This window comes from Bos grunniens, chromosome 15 (genome assembly GCF_055505025.1).
Source record: "Bos grunniens cultivar Pamir isolate PY7600 chromosome 15, Bosgru_T2T1.0, whole genome shotgun sequence".
NCBI classification, from domain to species: Eukaryota; Metazoa; Chordata; class Mammalia; order Artiodactyla; family Bovidae; genus Bos; species Bos grunniens.
The window spans coordinates 57015107-57037992 of NC_141179.1; the positions used below are offsets into that span (position 1 = coordinate 57015107).

At 53.8% G+C, this 22886-nt stretch overlaps 1 protein-coding gene across 6 annotated transcripts in view; it reads left to right on the forward strand.

Annotated features, from left to right (window-relative positions):
- The window catches only part of CAPN5 (calpain 5), a 57265-nt gene that overhangs the window by 25622 nt on the left and 8757 nt on the right, over positions 1–22886 (forward strand). For 4 of the 6 annotated variants that reach the window (XM_086340909.1, XM_086340908.1, XM_086340911.1 and 1 more), the window contains 4 exons: positions 16999–17207; positions 20314–20506; positions 21318–21511; positions 22184–22261. In XM_086340909.1, the coding sequence (XP_086197035.1) occupies positions 16999–17207; positions 20314–20506; positions 21318–21511; positions 22184–22261 (674 nt within the window). Of the gene's footprint in view, positions 1–5997; positions 8413–16998; positions 17208–20313; positions 20507–21317; positions 21512–22183; positions 22262–22886 lie in introns of those variants that run through there. The other 2 variants (XM_086340913.1, XM_086340912.1) reach the window with 1 other exon arrangement.

A 22886-nucleotide genomic window follows, 5' to 3' on the forward strand; every position in this document is an offset into this window, starting at 1 on the left:
CCTCTGTCGTCCCCTTCTCCTCCTGCCCCCAATCACTCCCAGCATCAGAGTCTTTTCAAATGAGTCAACTCTTCGCATGAGGTGGCCAGAGTACTGGAGTTTCAGCTTCAGCATCAGTCCTTCCGAGGAATATTCAGGACAGATTTCCTTTCAGATGGACTGGTTGGATCTCCTTGCAGTCCAAGGGACTCTCAAGAGTCTTCTCCAACACCACAGTTCAAAAGCATCAGTTCTTTGGCGCTCAGCTTTCTTTATAGTCCAACTCTCACATCCATACATGACCACTGGAAAAACCACAGCCTTGACTAGACGGACCTTTGTTGGCAAAGTAATGTCTCTGCTTTTCAGTATGCTGTCTAGGTTGGTCATAACTTTTCTTGCAAGGAGTAAGCGTCTTTTTTATAATTAGCCTCAGGTTACTCATCCAAAAAGCCAGGGTATCAGAGCAGCTCCCTCTCGGCAGCTGTGAGGGTAGAGCGAGGCACTGCCCTTAAAGGGCCTTGCACAGTGCGCTGCTGGGGGAGTGGTGCCTGCGGGAGCCAGTGCTGTGATAATTCAGATTCCCATCATGGATGCAAGCAGGGTGCAAGGAGCAGGTGTTTGTTCTTGTCGCAAATCATCCTTCAGCCTCTAGAGGGCGCCGTGCCCTCGCCCCAGGCTGGGACTGTCATAGGTGACCTTTTGTCACGTCTTCTGAACAGGGGTGTGACCTCTCACAGCCACCCTGAGTGGGCATGCCTGGGACCTGGCCCCAGTGGTCCTGTGGGATATGGGGAGCTTTTTGCCTAGGGCCCTCGGCAGAGGCCACTGCTGAGAACCCGTTGACGTGGGCGGTCAAGGGCCATCCGAGCTGGGAGGGCCTTGGAGAGCCTTATGGCCCAGAGAGGGTGGGGGCCGGTGCTGTTCTCCGGGGGGAGAGTTGCCCTCCCCCTCCCCTTCCAGGCTCCAGCCCCCTGGTCTGAACCCAGAGCAAGGTGCACAGCTTCCAAGCCAGGTAGGGCTCAGTCTGGAGCTGGCGGTGGTGCTTGGGAACCTGTGGGGCTGGCCCCACACCTTCCCCCTGTCCTGTAATTGCCTGTTTATCTTTGATCTCCCCTCTTGAGGTGAGCTCCCCAGGGGCAGAGCTGGTCTCACTTATATCTTCTCTCTGAGCCCAGCAGGACCCTGGCATGGAGAGGGCTCAAAAAGTTTTGAGAACCCAGCCGTTCCCCAAACTGTTGGACCTCATGACTGGCAAGCAGCCCCACAGCAGGCCTTGCTGTCTCAGGCTTCCTGGGGGCTTTCAGTGGGGCCAGAGCCTGGCCCTCTGTGTCCTTCCCGGGGAATGGGCCGTCTGGTTATTTGTAGAGAGAAGCCCCAGCTTGCTATGGGCTTGCTCTGGGTCTGGCCCCTGGTGAAGCTCCCCACCTAGTAAGTGGAAAAGGGGGCCCTGGACCCTCAGACAAGAGGCCTGTCATTGATACTGTGTGACCGCGGGCAGGCCTGTGTTTATCTCTGGGCTGCAGGTTCTTCCTGCAGGGTGTTTCAGGGCACTCACCTGACTGGTCTGGAGGCTTCGGGGGTGGAATCTCCAGGAGCGTGGGTCCCCAGGAGGCTGGGGTAGGGCGGGCTGCGCCGGACTAATTGCGCTCTGCCTTCTGGTGCTGCTGTGGTGAGAGCCTCTGGTCCCTGGCAGGAGGCACGAGGCCCTGGGGAGCTCATTACTGTTTCTTGCCTCCCGTCCTGTCCCTGCTGACTGGGCCCTGTTTGTTGTCACCCCTCACTTGCTGGGCCTGTTGCCCTGCAGGGCCTCCCCTGACCCGCCCTGTTTTCTTCATGAATTGGGGTGGGGTGCACTCTTGCTCCCCCTCCTGCCTCACACTCTGGGGGTGCTGAGCCTCAGATGCAGGCACATCATGCCCTTGACACACATGCCCCCTCTTCCAGGAAGCCACCCCTTTACCTCGAGTATTGGACAGAGCCTGGGGCCAACAGGCACAGGATTTGAACCAGCCAAACCTGGGTTTGATTTTGGTTGGGTTTCTTGCTAGTTGTGTGACCTGGGGCAGGTCACATTCCTGTGCATGACCTCTGTGTAAACCTGATCTTTCCAGTCCCCAGGGTGGTGGCGGGGTTAAAGGAACTCATGGGGTGGGAGTGGGGGTAAGTCCGTGGCATTTAGTGGCAACCGGTGTGCATTAAATGCCCACCCCGTCCAGTGCCCCTCCTCTGGGTTCCCACCTGTTTCTCTGTTCTGCTGGACACTTCTTGACAGCAGCATCCCCCACCCCATGGGATCCTTAGTGGGGGCATTATTGCCTCCACAACATGACTGTGTTCCCTGAGGGCAGAGCAATGGACTTCAGATGACCAGGTTTTGTGGACCAGAAGTCAGGATGTGAGAGTGGGGTGGGGCATTTGCCATTAGCCTGGCCTGGCCCACGCCAGGTGAGTTCACCTCCCCAGGAGCCTGGCTTGGGTGCGGGGGCAGGTTGGATCCCTGTGGTGAGCCATAGGGTGCCTGGGCCCAGAAGGAGTCAGCTGCTCCCCTGGCTGGAGTAGAGCGGGAGGAGAAACTCAGTGGGGTGCCTGGGTGTCTGAGAGTGAGTGGTGGGAGCTAAGCATCCTGGCCCAGGGCCTGGGGGAGGCACCCGGTGGCAGGGCCAAGCAGTCTTTTGTGCTGTGCTAAGTCACTTCAGTCGTGTCCGTCTCTGCGACCGCATGGACTGTAGCCCGACAGGCTCATCTGTCCATGGGATTCTCCAGGCAGCATACTGGAGTGGGTTGCCATACCCTTTTGCAGGGGATCTTCCCGACCCAGAGATGGAACCTGCGTTTCTTGTAGCTCCTGCTTTGGCAGGCAGGTTCTTTACCACTAGTGCCACCTGGGAAGCCTGAGCAGTCTTTTGGTTCCATTTAAAAATGTTTCCCCTCCCACACCTGCACTGCTATCTGAGCAACCTCATGGCAGTTCATTCACCACGTGGAAACTGAGCACCAACTCTGCCTATACCATTGTGGGTACCAGGGACAGGTACCAATTTGCCAGCAAATTTGGAAACTTCAGCAGTGACCACAGGACTGGAAGAAGTCAATTTTCACTCCAGTCCCAAAGAAGGGCAATGCCAAAGAATGTTCAAATTACCGCAGAGTTACTTTCATTTCACATGCTAGCAAAGTAATGCTCAAAATTCGCCAAGCTAGGCTTCAACAGTATGTGGACCGAGAACTTCCAGATGTTCAAGCTGGATTTAGAAAAGGGAGAGGAATCAGAGATCAAATTACTAACATCCATTGGATCATAGAAAAAGCAAGAGAATTCCAGAAAAACATCTATTTATGCTTCAAGACTATGCTAAAGCTTTTGACTGTGTGGATCACAACAAACTGTGGAAACTTCTTCAAGAGATGGGAATACCAGACCACCTTACCTGACTCCTGAGAAATCTGTATGCAGGTCAAGAAGCAACAGTTAGAACCGGACATGGAACAATGGACTGGTTCAAAATTGGGAAAGGAATATGACAAAGCTGTATATTGTCACCCTGCTTATTTAACTTATATGCAGAGTACATCATGAGAAATGCCAGGCTGGATGAAGCACAAGCTGGAATCAAGATTGCTGAGAGAAATATCAACAATCTCAGATATGCAGATGACACTACCCTTATGGCAGAAAGCGAAGAAGAACTAAAGAGCCTCTTGATGAAAGTGAAAGAGGAGTGAAAACCTGGTTTAAAAACACAGTATTCAAAAAACGAAGATCATGGCATCTAGTCTCATCACTTCATGGCAAACAGATGGGGAAACAATGGAAACAGTGAGAGATTTTATTTTCTTGGGCTCCAAAATCACTGCAAATGGTGACTGCAGATTTCATGACTGCAGCCATAAAATTAAAAGACGCTTGCTCCTTGGGAAAAAAGCTATGACCAACCTAGACAGCATATTAAAAAGCAGAGACATTACTTTGCCAACAAAGATCCGTCTAGTCAAAGCTATGGTTTCTCCAGTAGTCATGTGAGAGTTGGACCATAAAAAAGGCTGAGTGCCGAAGAATTGATGCTTTTGAACTGTTGTGTTGAAAAACACTGTTGAGAGTCCCTTGGACTTAAAGAGATGAACCCAGTCAATCCTAAAGGAAATCAATCCTGAATATTCATTGGAGGGACTGATGCTGAGGCTGAAGGTCCAATACTTTGGCCACCTGATGCGAAGAACTGATTCTTCAGAAAAGACCCTGATGCTGGGAAAGATTGAAGGCGGGAGGAGAAGGGGATGACAGGATAAGATGGTTGGATGGCGTCACTGACTCAATGGACATGAGTTTGCGCAAGCTCCAGGAGATGGTGAGGGACAAGCAGGCCTGGCATGCTGCAGTCCATGGGGTGTCGAAAAGAGTTGGACACGACTGAGTGACTAAACAACCAAATGCTTGTGGCCCACTAGGGGCCTCCCTGGTGGCTCAGTGGTGAAGAATCTGCCTGTGGTTCAGGAGACCTAGGCTTGGTCCCTGGGTCGGGAAGGTCCCCTGGAAGAGGGCACGGCAACCCAGTCCAGTGTTCTTGCTTGGAGAATCCCATGGACAGAGGAGACTGGTGGGCTACAGTCTCTGGGGTCTCAGTGAGTCAGACACAACTAAAGCGACTGAACACACGTGGTCCACTAGACCCTTGATTGTTTTCAGTTGTTATACTTTGGCCTGTGCTTCTGTCCGCTCTGTGTGTTTGTGGCATGTCATGGCAGCTTCCCTCTTCCGTCACCCCACCCCCAACTACACTCATATACTCCATTTCTTCCCTTTGCCCACATATATAATAGTGGAGCTCCTGGTTCTCCCTCAAGTACTGACTATATAAACATTTCTCAGATTCTTTCTTTCTTTCTCACAACCTTAAGTCTTCTGGGGGAAACTGAGGCTCGATACAGGTGTAGTAAGTGGTGGGATTTTAGTAGAGGAGATTCCTGGGCATGCGGCTGCCATGCAGCACAGGGCTGAGGCAGGGCCAGCAGGCAGGAATCATCTGGGTCAGTGATTCTCCCATCCAAGTACTAACCAGGCCCAACTCTGCTTAGCTTCCGAGATCAGATGAGATCGGGTGCATTCAGGGGGTATGGCTGTAGACTGGGTCAGTGATTCTCAGAACACAGTTCCTGGACTAGCAGCATCAGCATCACCTGGGACAAAATGCAGATTCTCAGGCCTCACGAGAGACAGATTAAATCTGAAACTCTAGGGTGGGGCCCAGCAAACTGTGTTTTAAGTTCTGCAGGTGACCGTGATGCTCCCTAAGGTTTGAGATCATGGATCTAGGTGAGAGGTGGCACCTGGGCTGGGGAGGAGAGCTTTCAGGGTAATCGACAGGCCTTGGCAATTGGGTGTGGAGGGGTAAAGGTGAGGCTGTGTCAAGGAGGGCTCCGAGATTTGGCTTAGTGAAGCGAAAAGTGTGAAAGTGTTCGTCGCTCAATCGTGTCTACTCTTTGTGATCCCACGGACTGTAGCCCATCAGGCTCCACCGTCCATGGAATTCTCCAGGCAAGGATACTGGAATGGGTTCTCAAATCTCAAATTGGTGGGCCCCTCTGGTACTTGTTCCCCACCCCTCAACTCCTGACAGGGGTTCTTCAGCCTCTCCCCACCGTGAGCACTTGCCCCCCACCTCTGGCTCTCTTACTGCCTGTAAGCAATGCTCCCTCTTCACAACAAGTCAGCTCCCTGCCCATCCGCGGTAGCCAGGGCGGTTGCCACAGCAATTGACATCAGCAGTTGGTCCCCGAGGAGCCTGCCGCTGTCCTGCCTGCCAGCCTGCAGTGCCTCCGTTACCACTTCTGCGACGAGCAGAGGAGATGGCATTGGGGATCCCTCCCTCCTAGGCACCCCGTTTTGAAGACTGGGTGGGGCAGGGAAGAGCCAGTGGCAAAGGGGGCGGGGCAAGGGGAGGGTCAGTGGGGGAGGCGGGGCCCCTCTTTGGTGGCCTCTTGCCTCTGCGGTGAGCCCCAAGTCCACTCGGCTCGCAGACGGTGGAGGCGGCAGCAGCAGCTAGCAGCAAGTGGGCCATGGCGGAGGACGAGCCGAAGCCTTCTCAGCTCAGCATGCCCTTAGTCTTGGACCGGGACCTGACCAAGCAGATGCGGCTGCGCATGGAGAGCCTGACGCAGCGCGGGCAGAAGCGCCAGGATGGCGAGAAGCTGCTGCGGCCGTCCGAGTCCGTGTACCGCATTGACTTCATCCAGCAGCACAGGCTGCAGTTTGAGCGCTGGGACGTCGTGCTCGACCAGCCGGGCAAGGTCACCATCACGGGCACCTCCCAGAACTGGACGCCCGACCTCACCAACCTCATGACGCGGCAGCTGCTCGACCCCGCGGCTATCTTCTGGCGCAAGGAGGACTCGGAGGCCATGGACTGGAATGAGGCCGACGCCCTGGAGTTCGGGGAGCGCCTGTCCGACCTGGCCAAGATCCGCAAGGTCATGTACTTCCTCATCACCTTCAGCGAGGGCCTCGAGCCCGCCAACCTCAAGGCTTCCGTGGTCTTTAACCAGCTCTGATGGCAGCTGCTGGTTGCCACCCCCTCCCCTTGCCCACTTGCCTGTCCTCTGCCCCCCTCCCCACCCCAGGTGTGTGTTTGGGGACATTATCTTCTGGCTGCTGGCCTGTACTTGGCTTGGCCGGAGCTCAGCCTGTGTCCTTCCTCCTCTCCTTTCCCTGGTGCTGACGCTCCCCGCTCAGGGGAGGAAGATGCAAACTCTTCGTAGTCTAGAAGCTGAACTGGCTGCTGCTGCTTCTGCCCTAGACCATGGTGGCCTGGTCGGGGCCAGTGTGGGAAGATGAGAGGCCATGGGAAATTGCCTTCTCTCTGCTCCGTCGCTGGGAGAGACTGAGAGAGAGACCAGGATACAGACAGCAACAGGCAGAGAGAGACATATCTAAAGAACCAGGCATCCGGCTTCCTCCAGAGACAGGGAGGCAGAGACGACAGAGCAGCCTCCTTGGAGAGTCTGGCAAACAGGCATTTGCTGCCCTCATGGCCACAAAGCCTTTCCCTGGAGCCCGTGTCCGGAGGTGAACACCCAGCCCGAGAACCCAGGAAGGCGCTTCTCTGGGTACCTTGTGTGGTCCCACGACACCTTACTCTTAACACATCCGGCCAGGGTGCTGTGGGGGCTGATTTGGGCATGGGGAGTGACTGGCATGCTGGACGCTGTGCAGACCAACTCTCGTTCTTCTGAGAATGACTTCAGGAGGGGAGGAGTGAAGGGGGAAGTCTGTCTGTCCATACGTACACATGTACATCAAGAGGGATCATGCTATGTTCATTTGGATGTATTCTGTACCTGCCCTGTGAACAAGTCTGACTTTAGATGACCTATCATATAATCACCCAGCTGGTTGCCTGGTGGCCTTTAGCAGGAGCTTGATCAGGGTGACACTGGGGACGGGGTGCTTCTGAGCTGGGAGACGGAGGTTCATGCAGTGAAGTGGGGAGCAGTATAGTAAGCAGATATCCCTCTGCCTGGGGGAGAGTGGGAAGCTGGAGAGAGGGGGTCCAGAATCCTAGAGCTGGAGGCAGTAGCATCTCTGGGGCCTGCTGGGACGTCAGGCTCTTCCTGGGGGACTGTTGGGAGATGGTGAGTGTGTCGTCTCAGTGCGGCATCTTTGGTGGAGTCAAAGGGTGGGGATGGACATGGCCTGGGAGAGCAGTTGTGACAGCTGATGGTCAGAAATGGGCTGGGGGTGGCAGTGTGGTGTGATGGTGAAACACTGGCCAGAGGTTGCTGGGGGCAACCCACTGACCAGAGAGGGAAACTGAGGCACAGTTGCCAGCAGATTCAGTTCCAGCCCGCAAGCCTCACTCCCATTCACACTACACAGGCCCAGAGTTCTGGCATCAGCCGAGGGCGCTTCAGACGCTTCCCGGCCCTCCAGGCCGGCCCACCCCGCCTTTTTTTTGTTGTTGTTAGGGATGTGCCTGTGACAGTTTGCTCGAGAAGCAGAGCTGTCGAGGGGTTGGAGAGCCCTGGGAACAGGCAGCGAGAGATGGAGGGTGAGAGCCAACCCCAGTGATCGGCACTGCTGGGAGGGCAGGCCCCTCACTTCAGAGGCAGGCAAATGGAAGCAGCTGGAGTAGGATTCTTCATTGAGAGGTTTGACTGTGATGTGAGCAACGGTCCATCCTAACTCAAAGCTCAGGGGTCTGTTCCGGGACATGCTAGGATTCCTGCTTACTTTCTGCTGACTCCGAGAGAGCCTGGAGGCCAGACCCCGGCAGATGGCCCAGCCGTTCTGTCTTTGCTTGACCTCTCCCTGCAGCTCTGGGGACCCTCTTGGTGCAGCCTGCTTGTACCCCCACCCCCTACCACATCTGCACCATTCAGGCATGAGTGCCTCTGCCGTGGCCACTACGCTTCCCCAATAAAGCCTGTGTGCCCCGCCTCGTGGTGTGCGTTCTCTTGTTAGGAGCCACCCCCTCCCTGGGCCCTCTCCACACTCCTGCCCTCTCCTCCCGCCGCCGCTTTCAGGGATGAGTCCCCGAGCAGGCAGGTGACTGGTCCAAGATCACATGTCAGGATGGAGTTTGAAACCAGGTGCCCTGACACCCAGCTAGGAACCAGCACCCCTGACAGTTTTTTCTCCAGTGGTTCCCAGACCAGCCTCCATGTGAGGCCTCAGGGAGGCAGCGGGCACTGAGAGGGGATGGGGGGAACTCACCAAGTCAGGCTCCATCTTGAGTCTCCCTCCCTTGAAGGGTGGCTGGGCAGGGGGCAGACGGGACAGGAGAGTGGCTTAGGGGTAGGTAGGGTCAGGCCTGTGCCCAGGTTTCATCTGGTTTCGGTCACTAATTTGCTGCCTGTCCTCAGGCCTTGCCTCTCCCCCAGCCTCAGACTTTCTAAAGGGAACAGCCTGCTTCCGTGAAGCTCTTGTATTCCTGCCCTGCTGACCGGATAAGGCCCATGTCACTGTGTCGCCTTAGTGCCCCAACTGAGCCCGAGCCTCACTCTAAGTGTTTGGACAATGACACCAGAAGCCCGGGGAAGAAGCTGCCTGCCCAAAGTCACAGCGGACGTGCAGGAGCGGGGAGGGTGTATATGAGAACCAAGCTCTGGATCTGTGGACCTTTGACTCCATGACATTGGCCCCCTGGAATGGGCAGGGGCGATGCCCCATCTCACCGGAGGGCTCAGGCCCCGGGCGAGGCTGGTTTCTCCCCAGAGACAAGGTCAGGCCTCACTTCAGAGGCCACTCTTCAGGTTTTGCTTCAGAACAACCCCCAGTCAGATGTCTCAGCCCTGTCTTCCTCCACCCCAGAGCCCTGCCCAGAGCAGCCGCTGCTGCCCTGATTCTCTTCCCCAAGCCCAACGTCCAGCCACAGCCTCCGTCCACTCCTGAAGATGCTTCTGGGAGGGGTGTGTGTGGGGGGGCGGGGACCGAGAGAAGAAACCAACCCTCCCGCTCTCCAAGAGCAGCAGTAAAGGCCTGGTTTTGCTCCCGAGACTGGGCTGGGAGGAGGGCAGGGAATGTGAAGTGAGGACGCGCTTTCCATGGGACCTGTGAGAAAGCCCCAGCAGCAGACCTGGCCTTTCCTGAGCTCGTGCCTCCCGCTGAGCCAGGGTAAGGTGGTGTGAGGGGCTCTGCCTGGCCCTGCTACCAGCCACCACCCACCACCTCTGCGACCCCAGGAGACCTTTTTGAGTCTGTTTTCTCATCTGCTGTTCCGTGGGAGCTCATAATGGTACCTTCCGTGTAGGGTCGTCGTGAAGAAGAAATGAGTTAGCGAAGTGCTGAGCTTCCTCAGTGGCACACGGGCTTCCTCTCTGGGTCTGCTCATTGTAAATACTTTCTCGGTCACTGTAGACACGGGGTCTCACTTTTCACAGTGATTCTGAGAGTGAGAGGAACATATTTACCGAGGAAGAGCACACGCTGCAGAGAGGTGACGTGCATTGCCTGAGGCAGCGCAGCAGCCAGTGCTTCTGGCGGTAGCACAGTGAGGTGGTGGCACGGGCAGGGTCCCGGCCTGCTCTGGTTGGAGAGAGTGGTCTTGGTGGAGTGGAGTCTCTTCACGTCACGGGGCTCAGAAGGGCCCAGTGGAGGGGACCTCCAGCCCTCACAGTCTAGCCTGGGAACCCTGCGGGAGGGGGCTGCCCCGGGCTGTCTCTGAGTATCTGGCTGGCCCACTCTTGTGAACAGGGATCCCCAGCGCCCCCTGCTGGTGTGTCAGTGCCCTGCTGTCTGGGTGCTGACCTATGGGGTAGGGGTGGGGGTTACCCAGCTTCCTGGTCTCTTCTTGCCATGGCGTCTGAAACTCAGGAGTTTGAGACTCTTGAAATCAGAAGCTGAGAACTGAGAAACTTCAGATGCTCAGAAGAACCAGGGACTCTTTGGTTTCGAAGAGTCGAAGAAGCCTGTGGCTCACCTCACACAAGTTGGGTAATGAATGCAGGAAACCCCACTGCAGTCCCGCGACCCGCAGCCCTACCGTGGCTGGGGTCTCAGGCAGCAATCTGTGGGATGTTCCCTCTCTGCCACACAAGCAGACACGCACACGCATGCACACACACTTGCACAGAAATGCACACACTGACTTTCACATACACATGCGTGCTTCTGTGTACACACACATGGGCATTCACTCACTGGCCCAGAGTCCAGCAGGATTTGAACCCTGCCACTTGGGTCTGGGTGGGAGTCCCTCAGGAAAAGCCCCAGTAAGGAAAGGGGGAGGAGTCCAGGTGCCAGGGCACCAAGGGGCACTGGGGCACACCCATTAGTGAGGCTTTGAAGTTTCTGGGTGATTCTGCAGTGGGTGGCTGAATGGGTGTGCATGCTGAGTTGCTTCAGTAGTTTCTGACTCTCTGCGATCCTATGGATTGTAGCCCTGTTAGGCTTCTCCATCCATGGGATTCTCCAGACAAAAATCCTGGAGTGGGTTGCCGTGCCCTCTTCCAGGGGATCTTTCCAACCCAGGGGTCGAACCCATGTCTCTTATGTCTCTTGGACTGGCAGGAGGATTATTTACCACTAGGGCCACCTATGTGTGAGGTTGTTTGCAATCCCACTGAGCTCTTGCCTCACTGCCTCATCAGCCCAAGGAGGTAGCTCAGCCCTGTCAGGCCTTGTTTTTCCCATCCGCCCAGTGGGCTGTTGCCAAGGTTTTCCTTTCTCCTCTTGGGAGGGAGGTTGATCAGGTCACCCCAAGGTTGCACACATCATGTACCCCACATATCAGCAGGGATGACCCCTCATGTGTGCACAGCCCTCCACAGTTGATGCATCTTAGTGCTCACAGTCTTGGAAGGAGGGTAGGTAGATGAGGACTCCTTGGGAGATACAGAGTTAGACAGAACTGAAAGAGTGTTCCAGGGAAGAGAAAGGCAGGGGCTTGTAAAGGCAAAAGCCGTAAGATTGTTAAAGGAACTATTTGTTCTCAAGGGCTAGACTGTCACGAGTTGTTTTAGGGTAAAGGATCCAATAAATATCTTGAGTTTCTGGAACACTGGGCAGACGTTCTGGATGGCTGCGTTAAAACAAGAAGTGGTCAAAGTTCAGATTCCATGTGGGCAGATGCATGCAGAAGTCACACTTGCTCAGTGGCCTCCCAGCCCCATTTTAGAGCGCGTTCTTAGGAAAACCAACTCCATTTTCATTTTTCCTTCATACCACTAGTGAGTACAAACTCCCCAGCTGGCCAAGGCCTCTCTGTGGCCAGCACTTGCAGATTTTCCTCCTGGGAAGACAGCCAGCTATGGAGTTAGGCCTAGCCATGTGGGAAGGAGCTTGGAGGAGGGGCTGCCTGAGGGTGCCCAGGGGAAGGTGGGGGGAGGCCCCTGCCAGCTGCTTCTCAGCTGGCCCCTGAGGGACAGGGTCTGGGGTGTGGCCAGTAGAGGGAGCCACCTGTTCCAAGCTGAGGTGTCCTGAATCTACAGGGTGTAGATTCCTGTGGGGCCTGAGGGAGGCAGTGTTCAGGGGTGAAGCTGAGAGCTGCCTGCAGGGCTTTGAATGCTGGGCCAGGGAGCTGGTGTCCATGGTGATGGAGCTTTTCAGCTGTAGACACTCTAGAGCGGGGAGACAGCCTAGTGAGCCCTTGTGTCCATCGCTCCGTCTCAGCAATTGCTAACTCATGGTTGATCTTTGTTTCCTCTGCAGCCCTCTCTCCCCTCGAGTGTTAGTAGCTCAGTTGTGTCTGACTCTTTGTGACCCCATGGACTGTAGCCCGTCAGGCTCCTCTGTCCATGGAATTCTCCAGGCAAGAATACTGGAATGAGTTGCCATTCCCTGCTCCATGAAATCTTCCCGACCCAGAGATTGAACCCTGGTCTCCCGCATTGCAGGCGGATTCTTTACCGTCTGAGCCACCACAACCCTCTCTTTCTGAGGCAGCATATCATTTCCTCTGTAAATATTTCTGGATGCATCTCTAAAAGATAAGGACTTGTTCGAAACAAAGCAAAACCCCATAATCATAATACTGTAACATAGCTGAAATAATTTTACAGTAATTCCTTACCACCATCAAATATCCTGCAAATATTCTGATTTCCAATTTGTGTCATAAATGGTTGCATGGATGTTTTACAGTTTGAATCAAATCCAAACAAAGGTCCATTACTTCAGTCTGGTGGTTCTCCTTCATCTTTTCATGTTTTTTCCCTTGCAATTTATTTGCTGAAGAAATCTCGCTTATCCTGTGGGGTTTCCAACCATCTAGATTTTGCAGGCTCTGTTTTCAGGGTGTTGACTGATGTTTGTGCTCTGCATTTCCTGTGAGGTGGGACTTACCTCTGGGGGCATGATAAGGTTCAGGCACAATGTTTTTGGCACAACTGCTTCACGAGTGAAGTTCTCTCAGGAGGGACATCATCTCTGGTTGTCTTTCTCTTCTGTGACATGGAAACCATCCACATTCCTAAGGGAGGTTAGAAGCCATGATTGCCTAAATCCGTCATTTGCCAGTGGTTCCAAGAGAGTAGGAGGGTGATATTCTTAATTTCTTCCTCTTTTCTCAGCTGGGATTCATTACCAGATAAAGGCCTCCCTTCATCTTTATAACACTGTTGCTTATAGTGGTTACTTTATAACACTGTTTGTATAGAAAAGTCAGGATTTTTTTTCTCCCTTCACTTTCCAGTTTCAAAAAAATCAATTGATTCCTTGCCACCCTCCACTAGTGACTAATTATTTGTTTGTGTTGGTATCATCACGATCTCATGAATTTGAACATATTGGATGTGTTTTCACTCATCACAGTCATTGTCCTTATGGCTGCTCAGCTTGGCCCGTCTCTGGCTAGTAGGAGCTTCTTTAGATTGGTCCTGAGTATTTTGATTATCTCCTTGATTTTTTGCATGACCAGATGTGATCTAGAGCAGCGGTCCCCAATCTTTTTGGCACCAGGGATCTGTTTCATGGAAGACAATTGTTCCATGGATGGGGTGGAGGGGAGATGGTTACAGGGCGATTCAGGTTCATTATAGCAGGGTTCTCGCTCCTGTGAGAATCTAATGCTGCCCCTGATCTGACAGGAGACGGAGCTCAAGTAAGCGGTGGATGCTCCCGTGCTTAATCACTGAGTCGTGTCTGACTTTGTGACCCCATGGACTGCAGCCCACCAGCCTGCTCTGTCCATGGAAATTTTCTTCCAAGCAAGAATACTGGAGTAGGTTGCCATTTCATCCTCCAGGGATCTTCTCCACTCAGGGATCGAACCCGCATCTCCTGCACTGCGGGTGGATTCTTTACCTCTGAGCCATCAGGGAGGCCTTCATGAGTGGCTTGTCAATACAGACGGACACGTCTCTCACTGGCCTGCCACTCCTGATGTGTGGCCCGGTTCATAATAGGCCATGGCACTGGTCCATGGTCAGGGAGCTAGGGACCCCTGGTCTAGAGGGTGTTTGGTTTGTATGCCCGTGGCAGCTCACCTTCCTCTCACTTGGTACCGTGGCTGGCAGAGGGAGGGGCTGAGGGGTGAGAAGGCTGGCCTGGGGGTCAAGGGCTGTGATGTGGAAAGGAAATTGAAGCCCACCGGGATCCCTGACTCTGCATCACAGGCCCTGGAGCCTCATTAGCTGCCTCTTGAGTCACAGAGAGTTCAGAGTCAAACCCTGGGTTTGCCTAATGATTTTCTTGTGGCCCCAGTGGTACCTCTCAGCTCCTGTGAGGGCTCCTCTTCCTACCTCCTCCAACCCCATCCCATGCAGTCCAGAGCTTTCAGAGTGGGGAGGAGTGGAGGAGGGTGCAGTGGCCAGGCCAGTGTTCCCAGCTTATGGCTCCTGCATGGACCCTATGTATGATACACTTTTCTGTCCTGAAATCAAGTGTTGGGAAGCGTGTCAGGGATCAGGACAGAGGCCAGCCTGGGAGTTTTCATTGAGAAGGGACGCAGAAGTGACTGCAAAGGGACCAGCTCATCTCGAGTCCCTGCTGGGTTCTAGACGCTGTGTCAAGCTCCGAAGCCCCTGAGTGTGAATCCTGCCTGTGCCTGTGGGTGGCCTCTGCCTGCAACTTCCTGCCCCACCCCCTCAGAAGACAGCCCGAGTGTTCTGGGCACTGTGGCCCTTAGCAGGGCTCCATTGGTGGCTGGGGCACCTCTCACTGTGCTTAGCATTTTCATTTTCTTGGTCTCTAGTGTCCCACTAGGGAGTGTTTCTCTTTGCCAACATCCCTGTTGATGGTAAGAGGCGTGTAAACAAAAGCATCCTTAATGAGGGTGGGTGTTGGGAATAGATTTTGGCCTCCATCTCTGTGTTCAGGCTGGTCTGTGTCTTGGGGTTTACAGCCTCCTGATACATCTCGGGCTTCTCAGCCCAGATGCCTGCGTGCCCGCTCCCATACCTGGGAGTGAGTTTCTTCTAGAAGGGACTTCTTATTGTCTTGATGGGGTTTGGCTCTTCTGGGTCCTGTGTCCAGAAGGGCCAGCAGATGCCCTTGACTCAGCAGGGTGAGGGTTTTCCCTGCCTTCCACTTCCTGCTGCCCCAGGTTGCCTCTGTTTATCTGCATCTGCTCAGGAGGGTCAGCTCTCAGGACAGCTGCTCAGAAGCTGCTGCTGGCCCTCCAGGGTTGGGCCCACCTCTGTCTTTTCTCCATGGCCCACCATGTACTCCGTGTCAGCCTCAGCACTTGCCCGCATACCTGCCTTTCCTTCCAGACTGGGAGCCTGCCAAGGGCAGGGACCATGTCTGAATCACCTGGGTCCTTGGTGCTAGCATGCCTCTGGGTGCAGAGTGGTGCATACTGATACAGAACTCAGTATTTGGAAACAGACAGACCTGAGTTGAATCCTGGCTTCAAACCCAGGTCTGCCTGCCTCCAAAGAATGTGTATATTTTCTAGTTATGTGACCCCAGACACGTTGCTTGCCTTCTCTGAGCCTTAATTTTCTCATTTATAAAGTAAGGATGGTTATAATAGTAATCTGTTCATGGGGTGGTTGTGTGAATTAAACTGAGGTACTCCATGGTGGTCAGAGACTTGGTAAACTCCATGGATTATTTATGGAGTTCTAAGATGCTACATGGGAGAAGGCAATGGCACCCCACTCCAGTACTGTTGCCTGGAAAATCCCACTGATGGAGGAGCCTGGTAGGCTGCAGTCCATGGGCTCGCTAAGAGTAGGACATGACTGAGCGACTTCACTTTCACTTTCCGCTTTCATGCATTGGAGAAGGAAATGGCAACCCACTCCAGTGTTTTTGCCTGGAGAATCCCATGGACGGAGAAGCCTGGTACACTGCAGTCCATGGGGTCGCACAGAATCGGACACGACTGTAGCGACTTAGCAGCAGCAGCAGCAAGATGCTACATAGTCAACCTTATTAAGAGTCCCAGTGAATGCCTTTGGACTTATACATTCAGTTACCATGTTTATTGGGCTTCCTTGTGGCTTAGCTGCTAAAGAATCCACCTGCAATGTGGGAGACCTGGGTTGGATCCCTGGGTTGGGAAGATCCCCTGGAGAAGGGAAAGGCTACCCACTCTAGTATTCTGGCCTGGAGAATCCCATGGACTGTATAGTCCATGGGGTCGCAAAGAGTCGACACAACTGAGCGACTTTCCCTTCACCACATTTATTAAGGACCCTCTCTGGGCCAGGTGCTGGGTGGATAGCAGTGACCAAGACTGACGTGTCTCTGCCAGACTAAGGTGACATTCCAGTGACAGTATCAGCGCCGAACACATCACACACTTGTGTAATTATAACCGGGGAAAGTGTCTCAGAGGAGAAGTGCCAGGGGCCATGAGATGGATGGACAGGTGTGCTGGCCTAGTCTGAAGAGTCAAGGAGGGCTTCCTGGAGGAGGAGGGTAGGCCCTAAAGGACCAGCGAGAGTCAGCTGGAGGAAGAGCAGGTGCAGAGTTTCTAAGCAAAGCCTGGAGCAGGGCACAGCGGGTGGGGACTGGGGTGGATGGGGGCCGAGAAATGAGCCTGGGGAGGTGGGGGTAGCGACAGAGCACATTAAAGGTTTGGACCTTATTTTCCAGGGAAGTGACCTGATCGGACAGCTCTCTCTGCTGCTGTGCAGTGTAGGGGTGGGTGTGGCTACTGATGCTGTTCCCCTGTCCTGGGGTGAGGATATGGAGGACTGGGCCAGGGTGGTGCCAAGGGATCGAGAGGAGGAGACAGATTTTCAAAGAATGTGGGTGCTCAGATTGGATGAAGAAAGGGAAAGAGGGGACGCCAGTGTGACTGTTGGCTTTTGGTTCAGGCAGGATGCAAGGAGGGAGTTTCTGGTGGTACCACTGACCAGGCAGGACTGAGATGAATGTTGCTATATTTCTGAGGGGAGGATGCAGATGGGAGGGAGGGGGAAGCTCATAGAGTCCTAGTATGACAGGGCCTCAGGGAGCCTTCAGCCCCTGCAAGGGTGGGGACACAGAGGCCCGGAGATAAGAAGGACTCGCATTGGTTCATGGCCGCCATGGGGAGTGAACCCAGTATTCCTTTCCATTTGATTCCCACTTCCTCAGGAAGCTGGCTGTGACCCTCATTGTGTCCCCATCCTGCCTCTCTCCTGATCCAGGTCATCCCAGACTGGAAGGAGCAGGAGTGGGACCCCGAGAAGCCCAATGCCTACGCCGGCATCTTCCACTTCCACTTCTGGCGCTTCGGGGAGTGGGTGGATGTGGTCATCGATGACCGGCTGCCCACAGTCAACAACCAGCTCATCTACTGCCACTCTAGCTCCCGCAATGAGTTCTGGTGTGCCCTGGTGGAGAAGGCCTACGCCAAGTAGGTGCCAGTGGGGGTGGGTGGGTGGCTAGGCTGGGGTGGTGCTGTTCTTGGGCTCTGGAGGTCTTCATCTCGCTGCAGCCACACACACACAGAGGTGAGGGGCAGGTGCAGACATAGCAAGTTCAGAGCCCAGTACCCAGAGCACAGCCAGCTGAACCTTCGCCAGGTGCGGTGGAGGCCGGACTGAAGGGCCCCTGGGTACCTCGTGTTAGGTCCTCATATAGTTACTTGCTTCTACTTGGGAAGACAGAGGCCCAGGCAGGTGTCCTGCAGGTAGCGGGGGGCAGAGCCAGCAGCTCCATTTCGGTCGACGGTTCTTTTCCAAAGACCCAAGTTGCCAAGCCCTCCTTGGAGGCCTTGTTGGGGCTGTGGTGTCTCCAAGCCAGGCTGGTCGAGGAGGGTGGGCCAAACCCCTGCCTTTCCTGCTCCCTGGGCCTCCCTCTCCACCCATTGGTCTGTCTACCAGACTGTCCAGCCATTCTAGCTTTGCTGACTCCTCCTTCTGCTCTGTGCCAGGCCCTGTGTTGCCAGCACAGGCTTGAGCAAAGGTTTGCTGAGCTGTGGAAGGCTTTGGGGTGGAGTGACCTGCCCAGGCCCTGCAGGACAGGTACAGCCTGGGGCAGGATGGGCAGCAGGGTCAGAGACCAGTTGCTGGTGCTGTAGGAGCCTCTCCCTGGTTCCTCTTTCCAGACGCATTTGTCCCTCTCCTGAGACAGTGTGTGTGTGTGTGTGTGTGTGTGTGTGTGTGTGTGTGTGTGTGTAAATGTAAAGGGAAAAAACAAAAAATCCATCATCAAAAACAAACCCATTAAGGAAGCTTCCATTTTTAATCTTAAGAAAGCAAACCCGCCCCCTGGTGGTCACTCGGTCACCAGGTTCCTAGGTGCAGGCTCCTCTCCTCCCATTCTGGGAGACCCACTCAGTGACTCGGTAGGCTTGCTCTCTTTTTTTTTTTTTTAATAAAATTTTTATTATTTTTTAAAAAGATTTTATTATTTTAAAAAATTTTCCAGAATAGAATCTTTATCATTTTGACCATGTATAAATGTACAGTTCAGTGGCATCAGTTAGTCACAATGCTTTGTACCCATCATCACTGTCTGTAGCCAGTATAGACAGTGATGGTGTTTCATCATCCTCCACATAAACTCTGTTACCCACTAAATAATAACTCCCTTTTTATCCCTTCTCCCAACCTTGGGAACCTCCATTCTGCTTTTTTTCTCAATGAATTTTCCTATTCCAGGCAGCTCATGTAAGTGGAATACTTGTCCTCCTGTGTCTGCCTTATCTCAATTAGCATAATCTTTTCTGGGCCCATCTGTTTAGCATATATGTTTCGCATATAGCTAAACTCTGCTTCTCTTTATGGCTGAGCAGTATTCTGTCGTATGTGTGTGCTGCGTTTTGTTTATCTGTTTATCTGTTGATAGACACTTGCGTTGTCTCCACATGCTTAGTCTTATGAATAGTGTTGCTGTGAACACTGGTGTGCAAATATCTGTTCGAGTGTCCGCTTTCAGGTCTGTGTAATATATATCGGGTTGGCCAAAAAGCTCATTTGGGTTTTTCTGTAAGATGTTATGGAAAAACCTGAATGATCTTTTCGGCCAATCTAGTCATATTGTAGTTCTGTGTTTATATATAAAAAAAAATTTTTGTAGAGTATTTTATTTATTTGTTCATTAATTTTGGTTGTGCCATGCAGCATGCAGGATCTTAGTTCCCTGACCAGGGGTTGAACCCATGCCACCCGCATTGGGAGCATGGAGTCTTACCCACTGGGCCACCAGGAAAGTCCCTGTGTTTACACTTTTGAGTGGCCACCAACTTGTTTTCCACAGAGGGCTGTACAATTTATGCTTGCTTCTTTTCTTTTTAAAGTTTGTTTACTTTTTAAATTATAAAATGAATACGTATCTGTTACAGCAAATCCAGAAAATACAGAAAGCCATGCAGAGGATAAAACTCTCCCATATTCCTACATGGTCTCCTAGGCCATTGCTCTCCCCTTCCTGGTTCTGGGCCATCTGGATTAATAAGTGCGGCAGCTCCTCTGCTCGGGACAGCATGACAGTGTCCCCTCAAGGCCCGCCCCCTCTGTGTGTCTCCATTTCCTCCCTTTGCTCTCCCCACACCCTTCTCCACCACTGGCAACTCTTCTAACATCTTTGATGCCTCTTTTGTTTGTTGGTTACTTTGCAAAGCCTGTGCTGGTGTTCTGTGGGCTTATGAAAGGACATTTTGCCATATATCCCATTTTGCTACTCACATTCACATTTAGTATTCTGCCTTGAAGACCTTGACCCTAAAGGAGCCACAGCTGTGTCTCTAGCATCTGACATGTTGCCCCTGTGATATTGTGCTCAGTTGCTCAGTCATGCCCAACTCTTTGCAACCCCATGGACAATAGCTCGCCAGGCTCCTCTGTCCATTCTCCAGGCAAAGATACCGGAGTGGGTTGCCATTTCCTACTCCAGGAGATCTTCTTGACTTCAGGGATAGAACTTGCATCTCGTATGTCTCCTGCATTTGCAGACAGATTCTTTCCACTTTGCCACCTGGAGTAGATACTTAATCTTTTTGAAATGAATTATTGTAATTGGAATCCGACTGTATTGCTTTTTCAAATGTTACAAGAAAGCACTAGCATTTTCCCCACAGTAAGAATTCCTTTAGCGTTTTGCTCAATGGCTGCTTAATGTTCCAGAGTTGAGATGCAGCATTAGCTTTTAAAACCAATTCCCTGTTGTTAGACATTTAGATGATTTCCAGTTGTACATTGTTAATAATGTTAGTCATCCAGAAATGATATGTCAAAAGACATATGAACTTTTAACAATTTGGAAAAGAATTGCTGGATTTCTAGACAGCTAGGTTTTGAAGATGAGGCTGTGAAGGCAAAGGGGAATTTGAGTGACAAAATGGTGTGGTTCATGGGATGGGTGTTGGCCTCAGAGCCGGAGACCTGAGTTTTGGTATTGGCTCTGTTGTGTGACCTGCTGTGTGACCTGAGTGGTTCTCTTGACCTCTCTGAGTCTCAGAAATCTCCCCTATAAGGCTGGGGAATCTGAGCTAGGGGTTCTTTCCACGTTGCTTCCAGGCTGGCGGGCTGTTACCAGGCCCTGGATGGAGGCAACACGGCGGACGCGTTGGTGGACTTCACAGGTGGGGTTTCTGAGCCCATCGACTTGACCGAGGGTGACTTTGCCAACGACGAGGCCAAGAGGAACCAGCTCTTTGAGCGTGTGCTGAAAGTGCACAGCCGGGGAGGCCTCATCAGCGCCTCCATCAAGGTGAGTGCACAGAGACAACAAGCCCCAGAGGCTACCCCCACAACCCTTCATTGACCTGACTGGGGTGGGGGGTGACTGTGGCTTCCCAGGCAGATCCCCTACCCAGGCTGGCTCATAAATCAGACCCTCGGCCTCCTGGGAGGAGGGGAGCAGTTAGAGGGTGCAGCCTTTCCCCAGGGCTGGACAGCACAAGCCTTAGGCCCCCTGCCCTAAGGCCTTGCCCACACTGTTCAACCAGCACCCCCATTCTGGCCCTCTCCTGTTGGAGAGATGGGTGTCTGTATATTCGAGAGTCATCAGCCAAGCTTTGAAAAATCAAGCCATGAGGCGGCTGGAAGAGGGAAGGGAGCCCCTTCTGCCTGCTGGCACAGGCCCAGGAGCTACAAGAGGATCGTCTTATTTCACTGACTGCTCATGTTTTGGGTGGGAAAGCGGGGATTCAAGCAGAATTTGAACCCATGTTTGGCTGACCAAGTGGTGTTTTGATAAAACGATTATCTGGAAAATTAAAAAGCCCTGATTGTCTGACTTCTGTGGTGTAAATACTCCCACCATGGTTGATGTCGAGCTACTGTTTTAGCAGCCAGGTTGCAGAATTTCATCAGTGTTAGTGGACTCCAGCACAGCTGTGGGCTGACCCCACTGCAGGTCCCAGGCTTTGTAAAGGGCTGTGAATGCCAGGTCAGTCCCTAACCGCAGAGAAAGGAGGTCGTCGGGGCTGCCATTCCCGCCCCGTCCTATAGGGGGCGGTGTGCCCCCTGCTCCAGCTGGAGCCCGACAGGCCCCGCCTCTGAGCGTCTGTGTCCCACAGGCAGTGACAGCGGCAGACATGGAGGCCCGGCTGGCGTGTGGCCTGGTGAAGGGCCACGCGTACGCCATCACGGATGTGCGCAAGGTGCGCCTGGGCCATGGCCTTCTGGCCTTCTTCAAGTCGGAGAAGCTGGACATGATCCGCCTGCGCAACCCCTGGGGCGAGCGGGAGTGGAACGGGCCCTGGAGCGACACGTGAGGCCCAGGGAGAGGGAGTGGGTGGGGCGGTGAAAGGGGAAGCACAGGACAGGCACCAGGTGGGAGGGCTGAGCGCCGGGGGCTTGGGCAAGACCATGGCGGGCTTCCTGGAGGAGGTGGCGCCAGGGCTGGGGCCTTGAAGGATTTGCGGGGAGGATGGCATTAGGAGAAGACTGTCTTTGGAGGGGGTTGTGGGGTGGATTCATTGTGGGTGGAGGTCTGGAGGTAGGGAGGAGCTGATTCCTTAGGGGATGTAGAGACCCCTCCGGTGCAAGAGTGAGGAAAACAGGAAGGGAGGCCACCAGGAGTGGGAATGGGAGCGACTGCCCTGTGCTTGGCTCATGGCCCTGGTGAGGCCAGGAGAGGAGTGGAGCCCAGACCCCCACTGAAGGAGCTCCCTTCATTGAGAGTCAGCTCCCCCTTCTCCCCGAGCCTGAAGCTTGGCTCCCAGACCCCCAGGTCCTGGCAGCCCACCGTTACCTGCAAGAGTGGGCAGAGAAGGCTTCTTGGAGAGGGGCTGGGCATGGCCCTGTGCCCCTGACCATCCCCACACTGATGGAGGCCTGTTGCTGAGCCATCCCTCATGCCTCCTGTCCCTTGCCAGGGTGGCTCTGCTGGGGTTCCTCCTCTGATCCTCTCCCCTCTTGCCTCCCTGTGCTCACATCCCAGCTCAGAGGAGTGGCAGAAGGTGAGCAAGAGTGAGCGGGAGAAGTTGGGTGTGACCGTGCAGGATGACGGCGAGTTCTGGTGAGTGTGCCCTTGCCCAGGGCAGGTGTCCAGGGCTGAGAGGGGACCCTCCTGTGTGCCAGGTAGGGAGCACTGGGCAGGATGGCAGGAGTCAGGGCTCTAGCCAATGCCTCATGGTCAACTTGTCGTGTGACCTTGGACAAGTCATGGCATCTCTTTGGGCCTGTTTCTGCCCCTGTGAAGTGAACTAGGCAGAATGGACCATTTTGTCCCCATGGTTTCCCACCTCCCACCTCAGGGGACCCTGCGCTACTCTGGTACCCAGGCAGAGCCCTCGGCAAGTAGACCAGGTTACTAGACCAGGTACTAGTGGGCAATTGACCAGAGGACGTAGGGCACATGGCTGCCTGATGCCAAGAGCAGGTAGGAAGAGGAGAGGCCTCACAGAGGAGCTAAGACTCAGGGTGCAAAGGAGCCTTGTGGAGACCCAGCCCAGAGGCAAGAAAGCATGCTTGGGTTTGTGGAGAGTGAGTTCAGGGAGGCAAGGCAGGTTGGCTGGGAAGATCATAGCAGCCTGGCTTAAAGAGCATATTCATGATTTGTGCATTCATTCACTGTTGCATTCATTCATTCTACATTTAGCCCTGGCTGTATGCTAGGCTCAGTGTCTGTCTTCAGCAGGACA